Source organism: Periplaneta americana, chromosome 5 (genome assembly GCF_040183065.1).
Source record: "Periplaneta americana isolate PAMFEO1 chromosome 5, P.americana_PAMFEO1_priV1, whole genome shotgun sequence".
NCBI classification, from domain to species: domain Eukaryota; kingdom Metazoa; phylum Arthropoda; class Insecta; order Blattodea; family Blattidae; genus Periplaneta; species Periplaneta americana.
This window is the reverse complement of record NC_091121.1, coordinates 62,380,442-62,401,875: the sequence shown is the minus strand read 5'-3', so window position 1 is coordinate 62,401,875 and position 21,434 is coordinate 62,380,442. Positions and strand designations below refer to the sequence as shown.

The 21,434-nt window shown below is 36.5% G+C and overlaps 1 protein-coding gene across 2 annotated transcripts in view; it reads right to left on the bottom strand.

Annotated features, from left to right (window-relative positions):
- Nucleotides 1–2,242: 2,242 nt before the first annotated feature.
- Nucleotides 2,243–21,434, bottom strand: part of LOC138699747 (uncharacterized) — a 38,412-nt gene continuing 19,220 nt past the window's right edge. For both annotated transcript variants that reach the window (XM_069825859.1, XM_069825858.1), the window contains 2 exons: nucleotides 5,642–5,687; nucleotides 2,243–4,184 (listed from right to left, as the gene is read on the bottom strand). In XM_069825859.1, coding sequence (XP_069681960.1) covers nucleotides 3,514–4,184; nucleotides 5,642–5,672 — 702 coding nt within the window. In that variant the 5' untranslated portion in view covers nucleotides 5,673–5,687 and the 3' untranslated portion in view covers nucleotides 2,243–3,513. The remainder of the gene's footprint in view (nucleotides 4,185–5,641; nucleotides 5,688–21,434) is intronic.

Sequence of the window (21,434 nt, the reverse complement as noted above, 5' to 3'; positions counted from 1 at the left end):
ATTTGCAGTTCTAGCTGACTGACAATGTCTGATAATGATAAAAATAAACTTCCTTTCTGAATAACGAAAGTCATGCCCATGCCAGCGTTAGAATGTCTTCATAAGGCAGCAATAGTAGTAGGGTTGCCAACTCTCCCAGACTGCTGGGACGCTAGTTCTTGCAATACAGTCTTCCATCATGAATCACATGAACAGTCATCTTAAACTGCTGTATGTACTACCAGTTGTGATGAAAATGTACTTATGAGAACTATTACGTAACTTCACAACAGATTACATGAAATCCAAATAATGAGATTATTTGAACAACTGTGAAGTAAGAAATATACGTCAATATAAGCATAATATACCACTTTGATTTCATAACTTAAATTCAGCACTGTAGATCTGTATCAGACGAAAATGTCTCAATACTTCATTGTTGTCATATGATCAAGGGATACCGATTTCTATGCAATACTACTGATCTACAGACTTCTATCAGTGCAAACTATCGAGTAAGATGTCTGGCAACAGGTGTTACTGTATTCTTTGAAAAGGATGTGCATTTGTCTAGATAACTTTGTCCCACAACCAGGATTTGAGAATTGGCAATCCTAAATAGTAGAAACAAACTGAAAAACAACAACAAAGTTGAGCATAGAGATAACATTGGTCGGAGTAAAAGCCCTACTGCTTTGCTTGTGTTGAAATCAGGTACAAATTGTTTGATGCAGCAGTTCATATATTTGGTGTTATGATCTGTTCCAGTCTGCATATTGAATAAGCTTCCACAAGGCTCGCAATGGAACAAGAATGAACGCAGCTCCTTTCTTGTTATTATTTTTTTTACTGCAATTCTGTCAAAGAGTAATTTCTTTCCACCTAAATTGTCCACTATCATTTCTGGAAAGATGGGATATAAACCATTCCTATCAATTCCATATAAATCACTATTCTCTTCATTTAAATACGCACCACTGGTACTTTGCAGGCATGTAAGTAATCCATCATGGGTACAAACACATGCACTTTTGATTAGTAGTCAGTAGAGCTGTAACATTAAGGTTTAAGAAAAACTTGTAGGGAATGATAAAGAACATGTTTGAGACACAGTTCTGAAGTGGATAACTTTACTGTAATCAACTGTCTATGATAAAGTAATAGTTTGTTATTGTGGAAGAATTAGCATGTGATTAGAATGGGGCCAGCCATAGTTTGTCTGTCATGGAGGAAGATAATGTCAAATCTTGCAAGTAGAGCATCCGTTTTAACAGGACTTTAAATTTCCTTCCCCAGCACAACAGGGTTTGGAAGGTTATATCTTTAAACAACTTAAAAGTAAAATAACTTAAATTTGCAGTAGCATAGACAGCTCTTTTTTATTATCACCTATAGAGAAACAAGTTATACTGGAAGACAGCTAAATCACGTGGAAATGTTGAAAAAACAAGGAGATTAAATTGTAAGGAGAATAGAGTTGCTGCGCAAGCTCAGACAAAAGCAAGAGTGAAAGTTGGTTGTGCAAATCATAAACATGATCTGTAAGGATTTACAACCGCGTGGTCATGTGGTTGGCCACATTTAATATGATGCAAAAAGAAAAAAAATCAGTACCAGATAGCATAAGATGAGAAAGCTCATTATGTTCAATTAAAATGTTTAAAGAAATTTGATCTCAGTTTTGAATATGTGAAATGCATAAATATCAAAACATGCAAAGCTTGAAATGTTTTCATGTACAAGTTCCACTTTTATCATAACATAGTACAGTTTGATCACAGTATAGTATTCCACAGTAATAGCATTCACGTCTACTGAATGAATAAATCATCTCTTAAGAATATTGCTTCTTGCAGAACCATCACAAATATTGTGCAGCAATCACACAATACACTCGGCACACAAAATCAGTCAGACTGACATGAATTAATCCAGGTGATAATAGAATTAACTGAACAATTCGAAAGATATATTGATCTGGTTCAAGGATTTTGAACAATCTTGACATATTTGATTAGTCTGTTATTTCCATGTATACTGAAGGAATTCAACAGAGTTCTTTGATTACAATAAGGCATTTAAGTCTGTCTCATTCTCTCATCAATATGTCTCAGTTTGTGCGAAATAAAATTTATTATCTCTATATAATTTTGATTTTTAATAATATATGTTCTAAAGAAAATTTCACTTTTTCTTGTATTAAAAACAAATTTTCAAATTTACTTTGTCAATTCACTATCCTTTCTTCATTTTTCGTAAGAAAAAAAAAAATTGAAAGTAGATACTTCAAAGTTTCTCATCCCACAAAATTCTGTATTGTTATGCTGAATAACAAACATTCCATTATACCCACAATGAGAACATGTTCACATCGAGCATTGATGTCTGGATATTTAATGAAAAATAATTACTTGTATTTGAATTGCACATCAACCAACAATGTTGAAATTTGCCTCTCGTGCTTTACATATGCTTTTTATATTTCACCGAGTTTTCATTTCATTTTAATGTTTACTTGCAAATCTTGTTACATTCGTCAAAGTCTGGTTGCCAGAATAATGTAGCGTATAATTGTATTCCATATTTCAGAAATGTTAACATTTCTTATAAAAGGAATTCTCAATATTTCGATCCTCTGTTCATGAGGGAACTGTTTCAAGACATTCTTATTGCTAAAATTACGTAACTGCAGAAAAATAAATTATACAAATTATTGTTTTGGAATCTAGACGATTGAATAATAATAATAATAATAATAATAATAATAATAATAATTTATAATTGGCCATATATATCATTTAATTATAAATTATTATTATTATTATTATTATTATTATTATTATTTATAATTGGCCATATTTATCATTATAACCACAAAGTTTTAAACCATGTTAGCTATAATGCATGGTATGGAATTTATACAGTAAGTATTGTGAAAGCTACAAATTTATTCAAATGAGGTGGTTTGACGTAATGTCCATTCCCTCAGTTTACATAGTTCAAGAAAATTTTAATGTTTACACTAAGTTCTGTGTATATAACTTGTCAAAAAAAATACCAATTTTACAAACAACTAATGAAATAATGAGTTAATTAGTCATGTATTTGCCATATAATTAAAATTATTGGATTCAATATGAGCACATTTTATTTAAATAACAAAAATTTATTCATTTAGTATATCAAATGCATTCTGTTCACTTACCCTACTACCTTTTGATATATTCTGAATATTCCTTCCTTTTGCATACACGCACATAGACACACACACACACACACACACACACAAACTCAGTCTCTCTATAGCGTCATTATTATCCCTGATATTTCATATCAATGGTCACTTAATTTAGAGGCTGCATCACATGCTGATCATTTGTTGCTTCGTATTTTGATCATTGATTTCAGCCATATTGTCTCACCTTATTTTTGTGATACTTCTTTTGTATCACCAACTTTAGTTCACTTCACTTGGTAAAACCCATCACCACCCTCTGTTTACATGTTGTCATTTCCACACTCACCGAATCATCACACTCTGCTCTCCCTGATTTCTCCTGGCTGATACTCTTCAGGCACAGTTTCTGTTGTTTCCTCTTCAGCTCCCTGCACCTGCAGTTGCTGCAAGATCTCATCATATGATGGTGGTAGATCGCCCATATTTTGAGATCCAAAAATGGATTCATATGTTGGAGGTGGCAGCCCCCCTAATGTAGGAGAGAGACAGCCATCTTTGCTGTTGGTTTCAGAGTCCACTTCCAGGATGCTGGGAGTGCTGTCTGCAAGGCTGTTTAATGTGATAGTGGGTGTAGGTCGTTGTTGTGCCCTTACCACATTTTCTCCTAGTTCAATAAGATCAAGTCCACTTGTATCTGCCTGCAGTTGGGCAAACACAGAACCATCAACCACCAGCATCCGCCCATAAGGCAGAAGGATTATTGTCGGTGTGGCTACCATGCCCTGGTCCACACTTAATCCAATGTCGGATGGTGAGGCTTCAATGTCTCCCCGACTGTTTGTTCTGTTCATGTGACAACAAGAGCAGCAGCGACGTCGACAGAAAGAACGACAGCAAGGTGCTCCCCAACAGCAATAAGCGACAATGAAGCACAGCACAGCTATCATAACTAAGAGCGCTGCCAATCCCTGCCCTTGCTGTGTGTGCACAACATTGTTCCCTCCAGACGAAGATCCCATTTTCCCTAAAGCAAATAAATAATTGTTATAAAGTGAAGTTGCTGTAAATGTAGGGTTGCCAACCCTCCCGTATTTCCTGGAATCTCCAGTATTTGCCCGTTATTTTTAACAGTCTCCTGGCTCCCGTATTTTTCTTCTCTTCGGGCATTTTTTTTCTCTCTTATTTTAGCATAATGTAAAAATCATTATTCTAAACATTTGATTTTGCCGTGAATGATGATTGTTTATATGATGAATTTTGTTTGTTCAAGAGATGCATTGAAATATGCAGTCTTCTTAGAAAGTAATGCTTGCCAGAAATGGGTTTTAATAGGCCTACTCACCCATTTAAAATCAAACAGTATTAATATTAGAAATTTATAAAAACTGGCTAGTTTTGTTCTGAGCATACTGTGCCATAAGCTTTTACAAAGAGGACGTTTTAGCTCATAAACAGTAATTGGACAGATGTTCGAAACAGGAGCATGACACATCTAATCAAATCAGAGCTGCAGACTGCAATCTAACTTCAATTATTATGCGAGACAAAATCTGTCTCAAAATACTCTTAATTTAAGCCAAGCTGGCGAAATGTAGAATAAAGTTTTTTAGTAACTGAAAGGAATAATTTTTCAATTTTATATGTGAAATTTTATCGATTCCTTAATCTCCCATATTTTCTTCAAAAAAAAGTTGGCAACCCCATGTAAATGGTAGATAATAAAGACATATAGTGGTGGTTTTCAAACTGTCAAAAACATTATTGATTGATCTGTGGCTAGATTTCATAATGATGCTTTGAATGAGAAAAGTAATATTTTAAGAATGAAAATATTATGTACTGGAAAATTTCTCGTTAAAGTATTTTCTAAGGTTATATAACTGATTCATTTCAATAAAAAATCCTGTGATGTTGCTGGTAAATGTGTAATTATGTGAGATTTTATTAAAACTAATTACATTCTTTTAAATATAATGAAGATTCAATTTATTTTTATCTTTAGTACAAATTGAGAAGGAGAATAATGTAATTTTGAATTATCTGCGCTTGCCTATAAATTATATATTATTTATTTATTTATTTATTTATTTATTTATCAATAGTTTATACTAAGTACTATGAAAAGATTCTGAATATAAATATTCAGAGGACTCTCAATTAGTGAATAGTGTATGCAATGTACAAAGAAAGGAAGAAAATGGACGTATATTTAAGTGTAAAAATAAGTGTATTTTAGAGCCGTTTCTTTTCTTCTTCTTCTTCTTCTTCTTCTTTACATTTCTCTTACACCCTTTCAAACATTGGATATTTAGAATTTATGAATGATAAAGTTGAAATTATGTGTCTGGAAAATTAATAATGAAGAGCTAAAAATAATTGTACAAATAAATGAATATAGATAGAAAAATGAAATGAGAAAGTTATGAGATTAGGAAGAAGTGAAGATACAACAAATATAACTCAACATTCATTTCATCTCACCATGTTGGTTCGTTTGTCTCAGAGCCTCCATCTTCACATAGGTGTCCTGTAATCAAATGATACCATTTTTATATTATGTTAGGATACAGTACATTACTTAAGATCTAGATATTGCAATTTTGAAATGTATGTAATATTCTCTCTCCAACCAACAATAACACGTTAACCTAAGAGTACAGATCTGAACAGAAAAAGCAGCACTGTTATAAATGAGAAATAATCTATTGCGATACAAGGATATTAAGTGCATTATAATAATAATTTATTTTAGCTGGCAGAGTTAAGATTAAAGTTACGTGTATACAAGAGTTACAATAGAATCCAGGAAAAGTTAGAAAAGACGAGGTGAAGTAGAGTCTTGTATTTCCGAGGTTCTGTTAGACACTTAACACATGTGTATTGCGTACTATTTTTTTTTGCATGGTCATATTATTAAAATTCAAATACTGTATAATTTTTAAGATATTTTTTCAACTGAAAATATGAGGTAAATTTATTTTTCAAGAGCTTTGCCAATAAAACCAAAATTAGAGTTTGTTAGTACTCTGCCAATGTTGTAAAACCCCAATCAGGTAACTTGTCCCAACCAGGATTTGAACTCGGGCCCCACTGGTTTCATGGCCAGACATGGTGACTGTTACTCCACAGTGGAGGACTTGATTGGCCTTGCTTTCTTATTTACTTTCAGAACAGATGTACAATAATGTATAGTATTTCAAAACAAGCCTGTATTGGTGGATTTCTTTGTAGTGTGCATATCTAAATGTATTGCATGTATTGTCGATGTAACTATTATAGCCTACATACAAGGGAGTTCCAGTATCATTTTACTAAAAATGTTAGTAAAGGTTGGTGTTATATCTGTATGTATAACATGTATTATTCTACTGACATATGGAAAAATGTTGCTCTTATTTAGTATTTAATTTTTACAAGCCAAGTCATCCTGATGTAATGTATAAGAAATATAAGTTTTCTTTATAAAAGTTTTTGTTGTATTTTATTCCAAAACACTAGTTACATGCAAAATTATTCTAATTATTTACCTTATGTCGCCATTATTATTATTATTATTATTATTATTATTATTATTATTATTATTATTAAGCTCCTACTTCAGTCTGAGCTGTTTGTCCACTATGGTACAACTCTCAAACTCAAATGCTCCAAAAATGGGCGTCTGTGTGGTAGAGGTATTCATTAATTCATTCATTCATGTTTTACTGCCCAAAGGGCAGGTCTTTCACTGCAAACCCAACATTCTCCAGCCTTACCTCTTTCCAGCTTTCTTTTAGTCTCTGCATACAATCCACGTATCTTAATGCTGTCTATCATCTGATGTATAATCTTCTGTCCCAAACCCTTCTCCCATTCACCATTCCTTCCAGTACATCCTTCAGTAAGCATTTCTTCTCAGCCAGTGATCCAACCAATTCCTTTTTCTCTTCCATATCAGTTTCAGCACTATTTTTTCTTCACCCACTCTTTCTAGCACAACTTCATTGTTATTCTGTCTGTCCATTGATATCATAGACTTCATTTTTCTTAATATCCACATTTCAAATACTTGTAGTCGTTTCTCTTCACTTCGTCGTAATGTTCATGTTTCTGCCCCCCCCCCCATATAATGCCACACTCCACACAAAAACACTTCACTTGTCTCTTCCTTAGTTCTTTTTCCAGAGGTCCGAAGAAGATGCTCCTTTTTCTATTAAAAGCTTCCTTTGTCATTGCTATCCTTTTTTTGACTTCCTGACAGCAGTTCATGTTACTGGTTATAGTACACCCCAAGTATTTGAAGCTGTCCATTTGTTCCACTGCCTCATTTTGAATTTGCACGTTTACCTTCTTTATTTACCTTCTAATAATCATGGTCTTCATCTTGATTGCATTTATCTTCATCCCATGGATCATCAATATAAAAGGCTGTTACGACAGTGAAATATTTCTCAGATCGTTTATAAGATCGTAAGTACCGGTACTGGGGTTGTCTTATTATAAATTCGTGCGCTTCTTCATTACTGTTCAGCCACTAACAATGCCTGAGAACACTGTAGACCTCAGCACAGCTATGACAGAGAAGTTTCCGAACAATCTAAGGTACGATAATTTTAATTTCTTTACAAAACATTAACCCTAGCACTGATAAGGGGGGGGGGCAAAATTTCCCGCACTATTTGTTTTATTTGTGTAGAATATGTAATTGTTGACCTGAAGAAACAAGATTGTAGGTAGTTGTAGATTAATATCTCAAGTATATAATGACATGGACTTATAATTTTTATGATTTATTTAAATCTGCCTACCATCTTCATTTATAGTGCGGGTAATTTTTGTCCCCCCTTAGACATGGGTGTGACAATTTTTCTGTCTGAAAATATTGATCAATAATCAGATTAATATACATTGTTTGATTGTTGGTACCACTGGATATACAAATTTAATTCAAATTATGTTGTCATTGTTGCTTTTAAAGTAATAACTGTCTTGTTATTCAAACTGGAACAGTTGGAAATTAGTTGTGTGAAATGTCTCGTAATAATCAGTGTCAAAATGTCTCGGAGTTTTCTCACAGAAAAAGAGGTGACAGCTATGGTAAATGAAGATAATATAGATGATGCAAGTGATCCAGAAGAAGATGATAATGTTGTGACATACGACAGTGACACTGAATATCACAGAGAAATTGAAAGTGACTCAAGTTCGCGAAGTTCATCCCCCGATCAGCAGCACGCTTCTACTTCTAACATCGCTGTTATATCAAGAAGTGGTAAGGAATATACTACTGCACCTCCAAGGCAAGTCCACAGGTCAGTACAGAATATAGTGAGTTTCCATGAAGGTTTGACAAATGAAGGTTTGATCTCTAATGCGTCAGAATCTTTCAAAAAGTTTATAACTCCTGAAATAGTGAACATTATTGTGCATCATACTAACGAAGAAGCTAGTATTAGGAATCTAAAACTTACAAACACAGAAGAATTATATGCTTTCATTGGTATTTTGATACTCATGGGTGCAAATAATGACAGTGAACTGCCAATTGATGATTTATGGGGAAAAGTACTGGGCAAGAACATCTACATAGCTACAATGAGTCGTATTCGATTTGGAGAACTTCTGTCCTTGATTAGATTTGATGATAAGCAAACAAGAACTGAAAGACGAAAGCAAGATAAGTTTTGCCCCATTCGTGAAGTTTTCTATAAAATTGACGAATTGTTTGTAAAATACTACATACCTAGTGCACATCTAACAATCTACGAAATGCTCTCGCTCTTTCGAGGAAGATGTCCATTTAAAGTCTTTACGAAAGACAAGCCAGGCAAATACGGCATATTGATTAGGATGTTATCGGATGCACACACCCGTTACATTCTGAAAATGGAGGTCTATGCAGGAAAGGACGAGCGACCCGCCGAGGAACGGAGTGCAAAGGCAGTTGTTAGACGCCTAGTGAAGCCGCTGGAAGGAACCGGAAGAAATGTAACAACGGATCGTTATTATACATCCATCGAGCTAGCGGAGGAACTTTACAATGATGACAAGCTGACTTTGGTGGAGACATTGAAGAGTAACAGAAAGCACATACCGGAAGAGCTAAAGAAGACGCAGGGTCGAGAGCTATATTCCTCTAGATTCTTATTCACAGACCCGAAAACAGGCAAGGCACCAGTTACCTTGGTTTCATACATCACCAGACTCAAGCCCACTAAGAATCTCCTACTTCTATCCACACAACATAATGATAGAAAAGTGGATGAGTCGACAGAGAAAAAGAAAACAGATGTTAATCTCTACTATAATGAAACGAAAGGAGGTATAGACAGCATTGATCAAATGACGCGACATCACTCTGTGAAGCGGGGGACTAGAAGGTGGCCACTATCTATATTTTTCACTTTGATAGATATTGCATGTCTCAATGGTGGAACAAATTTCATGAAAAACAACCCCGACTGGAATAAGAAGAAGCATAATGTAAGAAGGCTCTATATGCTAGAGTTGGGCCAACAACTAGTTAGGCCAGTTGTGGAAGAGAGAGCCAAGAATATTATAGGTTTGCAAAAGCCTATCATCTCTGCAATAGAAAGTGTTCTAGGGAAAACGCTTCCCAGTACTAGTGTAGTTGTTCCTTCTGGTGCATCGTATTCACGGGGAAGATGTCATCTCTGCTTGAAGACAAAAAGCTCTAAAAGGGAAAAAGACAAAATGACAAAAGTGTCTATAGTTTGCTGCAGGTGCTGTAAATATGTTTGTTCCACTCATTCTGCAAAAACAATCATATGCACCAATTGTGAAAATGAAAGTGAAAGTGAGTGAAAAAAAAGCTATTGACAATTGAGCAATTTGTGACTTTGATTTTTAGTTTTGTTATTTGTGGTCTACAATAGTTTTGTTGATTACTTAGTACAGAAAAGCCTGAAGTTTAAAAAGTCAAAGCATTAGCCTATATGTGAAATATACGATTTTATAAGACTATTTTCAAAAACTCATATACTGTATGTGTCTTTTAGAATGTTCCTGATATAGACAATTGTGTAGTAGGCTAAATATTAAAATAATGTTTTGTTCATTACTTAGTACAGAAAAGTCTGAAGTTTAAATATCCAAAGCATTAGCCTATGTGAGAAATATACGTTTTTATAAGACTATTTTCATAAATACTTATATGTGTGTCTTTTTTTAATGTTCCTGACATAGAAAATCGTGTAGTAACATAGTAAAGTAATTCTTAGTCTATTAAAAAATCAAAACAAAGCGCGGGCAATTTTTTTCCCCCTTAGCCATCCACGTAGTAGCTTAGTAGTGCTAGGGTTAAACACAAGATCACTTAACAAACTTCATTTTGTACAGTATGAACTCTAGTACTATCAACAATATATATTCATTTCTCTGAAGGCTTATAAATTTCATTTTTACAAAACCTGGCGGTTTTCTGGTTGATAAACTGTTCCATTTTGAGTTTGCACTCCTTCAAGGCATTTGCAATTAAGTAAATTCTGCAGAGGACTAAATAGATAAAAATCGGAAGGGCACTGTTTGGAGAACCGAACGGGTAGGGTAACACATCCCAGACGAAATTTTGCAACTTTTGACGAGTCGCCATAGAACTATGTGGTTTGGCATTGTTGTGCTGAAAGACGACTCCATCATTGTTGCAAATTCCGGTCTTTTCTCTTCTATGGCTACCTTCAGGAGATCCAACTAGAACAGTATTTTTGTGTATTGTTGGTCTCACCAGTAGGAAAAAGTTCGTAATGCAGAATTTGTTTCCAATTCCACCAAATCCATAGCATGATTCAGGATCTGTTGGTTATGGCTCCCCTTTCTTGCACCACGATTTTCTATTTCGGACGCTGTCATACACAGCCCACATATCCTGTCACGGACGTTTCATAAAAGGATCATTTTGATTTCATCTTAGTAAAGAGTCATAGATGGAAACGCGCTCAACCAAATTCTCTTCACTCAGTTCGTGCAGACTCCATATATCGCGAATATTTACGTACCTAACCAAGTTTAAGTGCCTGGCTACACTATAATGAGGTAAGTTCAGCTCCTGTGATATTTTCCCGGTTGTCATCCGTGTATTTTTTTAAATAATATCCTTTATTATGTAAATCTGGCTTTCAGGTAGTAGCTCCCTGGAATTGATACCCCGTCCCAGAACAATTTTTTCTTGAAATTATTCAATATTCTTTCTACGTCCGTAACCACAGGCCGCCCAGTGCGACGTTTGTCTTTCAGGGAGAAATTTCCAGCTCGAAATCGAGTAGCTTAAACCATTTTTGACATGCCCGATTCGTCAATGCATCTTCTCCTTAAACAGCACAAATTTTCCGTTGGGTTTGTGAGGCAGTTTTATCCTTACGACAATAAAATAGTATAAGATGCCGAAAATGATCCTTTTTGCCTTCCACGTTATTTTTGCAAACGTAAGTTCACGCTGCTACATCCAACGTCAGTCACAAACACGTAAGTTACTGCCGTATCCAATAGCGGGTCTGGTTGTTGAACCCTATGACGCAGGGATGTTTCGGCTATTATGATAATTTGGCTGTATATAGGGTAGAGTATTTTCAGACGGAATAAATGAAACTTACGATAAGAGAGAACGAACTTATAACTTACAACTCCAATATTAGATCATGTGTTGAAAAAGTAACAAGTAAGAAATAACTGAAATATACTGTACTTTTATAAACACAAATCTCTAAGAATAGAAACGAAACATTTATTGGGTAAGATAGAATAGACATCAGTAGTGTGTCAAAGAACATGCAGAAATATAAACCATGCGGTTAGAAAAGTATAGAGCGAATTTAAAGACGTAACGGACTGACGTCCAGCAGCCGAGGACTAGAAGAAGGAGAACGAGGAACAGGAGGAGGAAGTCTGTGGCTAGATTAGAAGAATGACGAGAAAGAAGAGAAATGGGACGAAGTGCAGAAGGTTGGTTGAAATTCAATTGAATGCTAAACTTATTCTGCTTGTTGATGAATCAAATACCGGGAATATTTTTTTTATCATTTTTAGTTTAAAATTCGTGAACGGGGTAAAGGGGGACGTAAACGAGATGCAGAGGAGGGGAACGAGAGGCTTTGGATCTGAAAGAGCTGAAGAAGAACAGGAACGATGTAAATGGAGACGGGAACGAGATGAATCCAACCGGAAACGAGATGAACAGGAACGAGAACGAAGCGACGAGACGATAACGTGGTGAAGAAGAGCACGAGCGAGGTGCAGAGAACGGTAATGTGTGGAGAATGGTAAAGAGATGCAGGAGCACCGTAACGAGGTGCAAGGTTACGGCAACTATAATCCGTTCCTAGAATCTGTAAAGTTAGTCAGGGCATTTGGGTGGAGTCGGAGACAAACTAATTGGTGGAGCCTAGCAATTCGGGAGTGTATTGCGGGCTGCATCGGCTCGTGGCCGCTAAGGGATAAGATGCGCGGTGGGATCTTGAATTCAGATAGAAATGATACCCTCTCTGCAGACGCTCGCTCTATTCAAACAATTCTTCCCTCAAAGCGGTTATTGGACTGGCCCCCTCCATTCACGTCTCCTATACTCTACAGAGTTCAGAAACGGAGTTTAGAGCTTTGAACTGGAACGAGATACAAGGAACAGGAAAAAGATGAGGAACCTGGGAACAATGTGCAGTAACAGGAGAACGAGGTAAAGAGGCAAGGGAAAGATATACTGTGGTACCGGTATCTATTAACATCATTTTTTTTCATGATATCATGTACGTATTAGCAAACTGAATCTTTGTTACTGTTAAAAATATTGGATCAAGAAATTAAAATTTGTATAGTATTTTTTGTCATTTAGGCAGTCTGCAATAGTAGAAAGAATGTTAAAATTAAATTAATGAATAAGGAATGCAGCAAAGATATTGTTTTTGTATTATTTTTATAAGTATGGGAATCTGATGAACCTTCCATTTGCTTCGAAACGTATTCTTCTTACTAAACATTTGTATACCAGCTCAACTGCTAATCGAATCTATATCTCTTTTAAAGACGCTTTCAACCGACATTAATATTTACAATGGTGTCATCGGTCATATTTTATTTCCAGTAGTGTATATTTTGTTACACCAATCCATATGTTTGTTACTCGTGCTCTACTTAGTTACTGTTAAGGATTTCGTTTTCAGCTCCATTCGGAGACTCTGAAATGGAGTATGACTCCTGCCACCACAAGCACCACTGCACGAGATCTGTTGTATGCAATATTTAGTACTAACTTCATGCACAGCGATATCCACGTCGAAAAGAACAAAGAACACGCTTTGTTTCTCTTTATTTATTTAGAGCTCATCCTCAACGATACTTGAGAGTTTCTAAAAACGGCGATTCAACCTATAATACGGTATGAAATAAATTCCTTCTCTTTCTTATTTCTTGGCAACAGACAGCTGGCGCGCAGTCTCGGTCGTATCGACCGCGATGACAACAATCAGACGCTCCCCCTCCTCCCTTCAAACCTCAATCCTGCAGGGAACGTATGACTCAGATCCTCAGTCTATACTATGCGCTAACATGGCGAAATGGAGAATTCTTATTACTAATTAATTATGGTCACAGAATTTTAATATAGAGCCGAGGTATTTCATTTTGTACTTCGCCATTAGACTACGTCACATACAATTTCAAATGGATCATGCTATCTTACCTAGAGCGTCTAATAATAATTCTTCGTTTTTCAGTTATATAAACCAGTAATATTTTAGTAGCCTTTTTCTATCCCGAAAATAATTCATAATTAAAATAATTGAAACATATACTGTATAGGTCTATGTATTAAATAAAATCAAAATCACAAATCTTAATTTCAATAAAATTAACTTTTATATATTTTATTAATCGATTCTGTAATATTTCATTACGAGAAACTTTGGATGTTTAACTCATTCCTTATTTCATCAATTAGTTTCTTTTCTAGCAATGTATAGCTTGCAACAGTTCTCAGAAACTGCATGTTAAGTGTTTCCAATCTTGTAAGAGGTTTTCATTTTCTCCAAGTTTCACATTTCGTATATATACGCAAATATAAACTACCGTTCCTTTATAGCATTTCAAAACTGTTTCTTTTCATACGTATTTATAAGTTGAGCTCTTCGTGCTATTATGGCTCAATAGTCAATTTTAACAAAATAAGAGGGACAGACCTATGTAATATTCTCTTATACATTTCAACTTTCAGCATTTTGCTTTTATTCATTGCAAGTGTCAAATGTATTATAGACTATTTTAAAATGTTATTTTGCTCTCTACTTAAAATCGTCGAATTGTTATTATTCAAACACTAACTGCCTGAAGTTGATGTCTGCCAACGTAATTATTTGCATTGATTTTTCTATTTCCTCGTCGAATTGATTGAAAAGTAGAAATAGACTGCCTTCACCGAGGGAGGAAACAAAGAGTGAGGTGACTTCATAGGTACAGTACGTTCTTGAATGTACCAATATGAGCAATTATGCACGTTCCTTATGTCTGTTCATCCGTCTGTACATATGAAATGGTTTTTCTATCACTGGGCCAAATGGTAGGGTATTCGGTGATTACATGAAACGTTTAAGTGGTTAGTGGTTGTGTTATTGCATGGTTTTGGATCTTTGTGAGTTATAATGTCTTATAAAATAAAGATCTTATGCATGTTGAATTATTAAGAGTGCGGCCGGGTAGCTCAGTTGGTAGAGCAGCTGGCTACGGACTGGAAGGTCCGGGGTTCGATCCCAGGTGGTGACAGGATTTTTTCTCGTTGCCAGACTTTCAGAACGGTCCCGAGGTTCACTCAGCTCCTATAAAATTGAGTACCGGGTCTTTCCCGGGGGTAAAAGGCGTGATGCCGACCACACCACCTCATTCTAGTGCCGAGGTCATGGAAAGCATGGGGCTCTACCTCCATGCCCCCCAAGTGCCTCCATGGCATGTTACGGGGATACTTTTACCTTTTATTTCATTCGTATTCTTTACGCTATGCGTTACCACTAAGGAGCAAGATGCGCATAGTATATTACAGAAATGATGACGAACATTTTTCCCGGATAGGTGTCCACGTAGGCCTAATATATAGAGTATATATGACTGAAGGAAGTGAAGTAGTGAGAGGAGTACGACAAGGATGTTCTTTATCATCTAGCCCGTTCAATATTCACTTAGAGGATTTAGTGAAGAACTGTTTTCAAAATATGGGAGGGCGATAGTAGGAGAAAGGAGACTAAAAAGAAGGTATAAAATAGGAAAGATCGGAGAATGCTGGATTTGCAGTGAAAGATCTGCCCTTGGGCAGGAAAATATGAATGAATGAATTAATTAATTAATTAATTAATTCATTCATTCATTCATAGTTTCTGTCCAAAATGGTCAACCTTTCTTTCATTCTCCAAAATCTCTCTCCGTCTACGAATTTAACGTTCCAGTTCTCTATTTCCTGTGACCTAATAGGTCTATTTTATTAATCGCCTTGAAATTCTTCCCATCCTAAGTTTTCAAATTTTCCACCTACTAGATAGTTTTGATATACATAGGCTTATTAATTCGTCTCGTATTTCCATGTAAATGTTATACTAATTTGTTTCAGTTGCTAGGCAACGGACGATTTGTTTATACTCGTCGTTTGAAACGTTTTATGAATCATTTAACTGCATATTTATTACGAATATATAGTGTCTATGATCTCCAGGTTCTTGGAAATATGTGACGACACAATCGCAATTCAAGTGCTTCTACTTTTTTAAAGGCATGAGTACAAAATCAGCAACTGATGAAATATGTGAAGTGGAAGATAAGGTAGTGATCAGTAGTGATGACTTGCTTGCTTTACGAGGACTGGACCCGAGACAGATCTATACCACAGTCTAGTATATAGTCACGAAACGCATTACATAGTAAATAAAATGCATCCATAGATAGTTGCTAACCACTAGGATTGCTACTATTGCCTCATTACAGACAATGCGAAATAATACCTGCACAGGCTATTGTTTCTAGTACCCTCATAAACTCAAACTTCGTGAATGTATATACTGGACTGTGTCTATACACTTAGGAGCGCTTTGGCCCATTTGCGCCCTATATATGAGATGATTGTCGAAGTCCGACAGGTGGCCTGGATGACATTCGTGAATCCGATCCTGCTAGGTGAACCATCCTGGCTGAACCCCTGAGAGAGCCAGATCCCGTTTCGCGGACGAGTAGCATGATAAACAGCAGGGTCCGGAGCCTTAAACCCTTCCTGGTTAGCGACTCTGACAGATGGACCATCCTGCCCCAAATCCTAATAGAGTCAGGTCCTGTCCGCATCTGAGTAGCCTGATAAGCCCTAGGCATCCGGACCCCCAAGCCTTTCTTCCTATAACAGCACTACTACCGTAATAACACCAGACTTCACACCAGCCTATTTTTACTATTGCAGATGATAGATGAAATGGAGGAGGTGGAGTGTGTTGGAATGGCAGAGGGAAACGGGAGTACCCCGAAAAAACCCTCTGCAACGTCTGCTTTGTTCGCCTCAAATCCAATCACGCTCTGGCCTGGATGGAAGACCAGCGCGCTAGCAGTTGAGCCACAGACACTGCAGTGGTCAGTAGTAGGACGGCATCAATCTGGTTTAAGCGATCAATGATGCAGACCTAAGCCTTGAAAAAAATCTCTCTCCGGAAGACTGTCTATTCCAGAGAATACCATCAAAATGAAGAAGCAGCCACTCGCCATTAGCAGTGATTATCAACAAGTCTCTGTGTTTCTAACAATAAGGCCACAGTCTGTCGCAATCTCTACCAATCCGGATTGAGTCTAAACGGTGACGATCATATCCGTATGAATTGATCTAAGCACACTTACAGGAAAAGAACTTTTGAGATGACTTAATACGAGTGTTACTAACAAGGGTCAATAGCCCTGCAGATAGTTCTGATTATCATTAAAGTAAACAAGCAAAAGTGTTAATTCTTAAGCGACCAGAATCAAGATCTTAAAAGTTACGGAGGAGTTCCCCCCCGCCCCCAGTAGTTACACCAAACATCTCAGTCGAAACATGCATTGTGTTCATAAATATTTCGTCATTTGAAAGTTGTTTTTCTTTTATTTAAACGGACGCGCCCGTAAAATTTTCTATGATCTACGAGCACTTTTCACCATGTGTACAGACTGACACAAAGAGTCAATTTTTAAACACTGAAGATGCTTGAGATATATTCATATCAATATCTCTTAAATCAATAATTAACAACACAAAACATCATCTTACAAAGTATAGAGGAAGTAAAATTATTCGTGTTATCCGATACTTCACTGTAGTCCGTAAAAATGCTTTGAAAAAGGTATAATATCTTGTTATACGATACATGACATCAGTATTTTAAGCATAACGTAACGTCTCTCGGTTTTAAATTTTGAAATAGGCCTAAACCAATGTACCTAAATTTGGAACACATTTATTTACGAAGATTTTTCGTTTTGCTTTTTCGACTTGACATTAGACGCAGTTGGACTTTGATGGAATGAGGGCACAGCCCTGTAGCTATCAGCAAAGTATTTACAATGGAACATCTGTATTCGAATACATGAACTTATTTCCACTAGACGTTAAAGTTAAACACACGCATCTTAACCGTCGTGTATATTATGGACGGCAGTGATTAATGTGAGAAACTACGAAATTTCGAACATCGCATCTCTGGCTACTAAAGAATGTCTCACCGGGAATAAGCTTCAAACAGACTTGTGATTGATATAGGGTCGTCCGAAGTATTTCGGTTTCTCCCTCACATTATGGTCCCACTACTTCATTATATCCATGTTATCTCATGGTTTGAATAACTTATCGTTTGAAAAGGTAATACTGACATACAGTAAGCGTATCAGTTTACACCTTCTTCTTCTTCTTTTTCTCATTCTCCTTTTAACGATGGATAACTCTATTATTCGAGGATAACTAAGATGAAACAGATTTTCGCGTAGTATTGACGCAATTCTATTTTTGAATGCTAATAAAACCTTTGTCATAATTATAACAACATATTATAATATATTATGTTACATATGTAAGTGAAAGAATACAGATTAATCTATCCAAAAATGGTGTTCATTTTAACTCAAAAAATGTACATCGTTTAAACAATAACTCGAAAACTTGTAATAGACCTACTCTCCATAATTTTACCAATTTTCAACCACTTGCTATGACTATATCGTAAAAGGAGACTTTACAGGAAAAGAAAATGTGAAAAGAAATATAATTCCTATTCTAGTAATAATGTGCCTAACCATCGCCGGCTGCTATACTACAGCTATAGTATAGCAGCCGGCGATGGCATAACGGATAAAGACTAATGCCGAATGCTAATAACATTAATTTTATGTCAAGGTAAAGTTGTTTTAATGCAAGACTTAATATTTAACCTTGTTCAAATTTAATCCTGGAACCAAGTCTCTAGTCATTTTAGTCGGTTATTTATCGACGCTGTATCAACTACAAGTTATCTAGCGTTGCGTAGGTGGAATGTATGATATCGAGATGGTATTTGGCGAGATGAGGCCGAGGATTTGTCACTGATCGTCTGATATTCGCCTTACAGTTGGGGAAAAAACTTCGGAAAAAATCCAACCAGGTAACCAACCCATACAGGAATCGAAGTCACGCTCATGAGCAACCCCGGATCAGCAAGCAAATGCTCATATCGCTTGAGGTGAGCTAGGTAGTTGGCTTCTATCCCTCTCAGGTTCAATTCATGATGCGTTGTGCTGTGCATGCTTCCCCACGCACGAATATTTTACTTGAAAGTCTACTTTTATTATCCATCATACTCCAATAAACCTGATCTGCCCACTCTCTTCGGCGCTTTTATAACATTCATGTGCTGACTAGACAACTGGTTTATACAGAGTGTTTCCATAACTCTGTAGTAAATTTATAATAGGTGCTAATGAAGAGTGTTATAAAGAGTAATTTGAAGTAGGAACTCAAGTTCAGGAACATCTGACTTAGAGGTTTTGAGCCTTAATACTAGTCTAGTTATAACCATATTACCATAACATTATTCCAAACTTGTACGGATGAAAAACTGAGTCACAGAAGTGTGAAAACTTTTGAAATTCAGGTTCAGATATGAGGCGCTCAGAAGTCAACATGATTAACTCCTTTTCCAAAGATTTTGAGATATTCAAGGTTAAAGTTGAATACACATATTTGATTCTGTGTTGTAGTCAAGAAGAATATTGCATTATGTGGGCTTTTTACTGAACTATGGAGTTAATCACTTTGACCACTGAAAATATGGTCAATTTAATACATTGCCAACTTAGAAACTCTGAAATAACCAAATGTGGAGTTAATCATGTTGACTTCCGAACGCCTCATATATAACCCGATTTCTAGTATTTTAAAGCTATAAAACTTTTCTGAAACGCCTAGTATTGGAGCAACCAATGCAGCAACTTTGTTACATAAGATGCATACTGCACAGGGGTAATTTACTGGCAGAAAGGTAACAAATAGTTAATACTACTGTAAATTTGTTAGGTGACATTGCCGATAGTGTGATTACATTGAACTAATGCTACATACACGTGATTCAGATTGAAGGTTCAGTGGAGTGAGTCAAAATGAACAGTACTCACTTGCTGAACTTGCAGACATGAAATTTGTGTATGGTCTAGCACAGAGATCTCCAACAGTCAACGATACGCATTGATTAGACCAGGGTTGCAGAACTGGGGAAGAAAGGCGTGGAAGCATGGGGAAAGAGTTCGTTCACCCATCCACAAGGCCGGAGCCTTCAATGACGTTTCTGTGTTCTCTCTTCTCTTCTCTCACTGCCGTACAATGACGCGAGGGTTGCATGGAAGGCTGAGGAACGTGTTGCGACTTATGACGTGTGCTTCAATTGGAGCACAGTTTTGCATCCCTGGACTAGACAGAAAAACCGCGAGGGCTGTATTGAGGACTCAACACGAAAGTAATTTTCATGTAGTATTTTTTTTTAGGTCGTATGAGTAATACTTACTTACTGGCTTTTAAGGAACCCGAAGGTTCATTGCCGCCCTCACATAAGCCCGCCATCGGTCCCTATCCTGAGCAAGATTAATCCATTCTCTATCATCATATCCCACCTCCCTCAAATCCATTTTAATATTATCTTCCCATCTACGTCTCGGCCTTCCCAAAGGTCTTTTTCCCTCCGGCCTCCCAACCAACACTCTATATGCATTTCTGGATTCGCCTATACTCGTACGTGCTACATGCCCTGCCCATCTCAAACGTCTGGATTTAATGTTTCTAATTATGTCAGGTGAAGAATACAATGCGTGCAGTTCTGTGTTGTGTAACTTTCTCCATCAGGAATTATATACAATTTTGTGTATGAATCCCGGCCCAGGTCGATGGTATTTAAATGTGCTTAAATGCGACAGGCTCATGTCAGTAGATTTACTGGCATGTAAAAAAAATTCCTGCGGACAAAATTCCGGCACACCGGCGACGCTGATATAAACTCGGTAGTTGCGAGCGTCGTTAAATAAACTATAATTTAAACATTTTGTGTATGAAGTGTGCGTGTATATTTTTGAAAATTCAGGCAGTTCGGCGTGATATTTGAAACAGCTTGGAAGTAGCAATGAAACAGATGTAGCACATAGTACTCTCCTGAAGATCCTGAACAGCAGCACATCTGTATCAACCATAAGAAGTTCAAACCAAAGCCCAGCTCACTTCACTTCGATTTTCGCGTCAGGTACTGTGAATGGTGTCTATAGCGCTGTGTTCCAGATTCCAGTTTCCAAACTTTGTGTTCTTTAGAGACGAGTACCGTTTTATGAGGAATTGGATGCTAAATAACCGAAACAGCCACGTTTGGGGTGACGAAAATCCTCATTCAATAGTGTTGTGAGATCCCATCACAACAGTTAGAGTTACTACGAGTAGACTGAATTCCAATTGTTTTCCGTAGATAAAAAGTGGATGCAGTATGATGATGCCTCAGAATATTTCACTTATGGAGTTCGTGAATATCCCAACCATAATTTTCCTGAGAGGTAGATAGGAAGAGGAGGCCCTGCTGAATGACTAGAATGCTTCCCAGACTAATCCACCTTGATTTCTTACTAAGGGGATATGTTAAGTGAACTATATACGAGGTAACAGTAGACAATAAAGAATTTGTTGAAAGAATTGTAGTTGCGTAGGACATCAATCATACGATACCAGCAATGTTATTGACGATGTAAGTCTTTAATCAGATGTTACAACTACTGTATCCAAGTTGGAGGTCGTCATTTT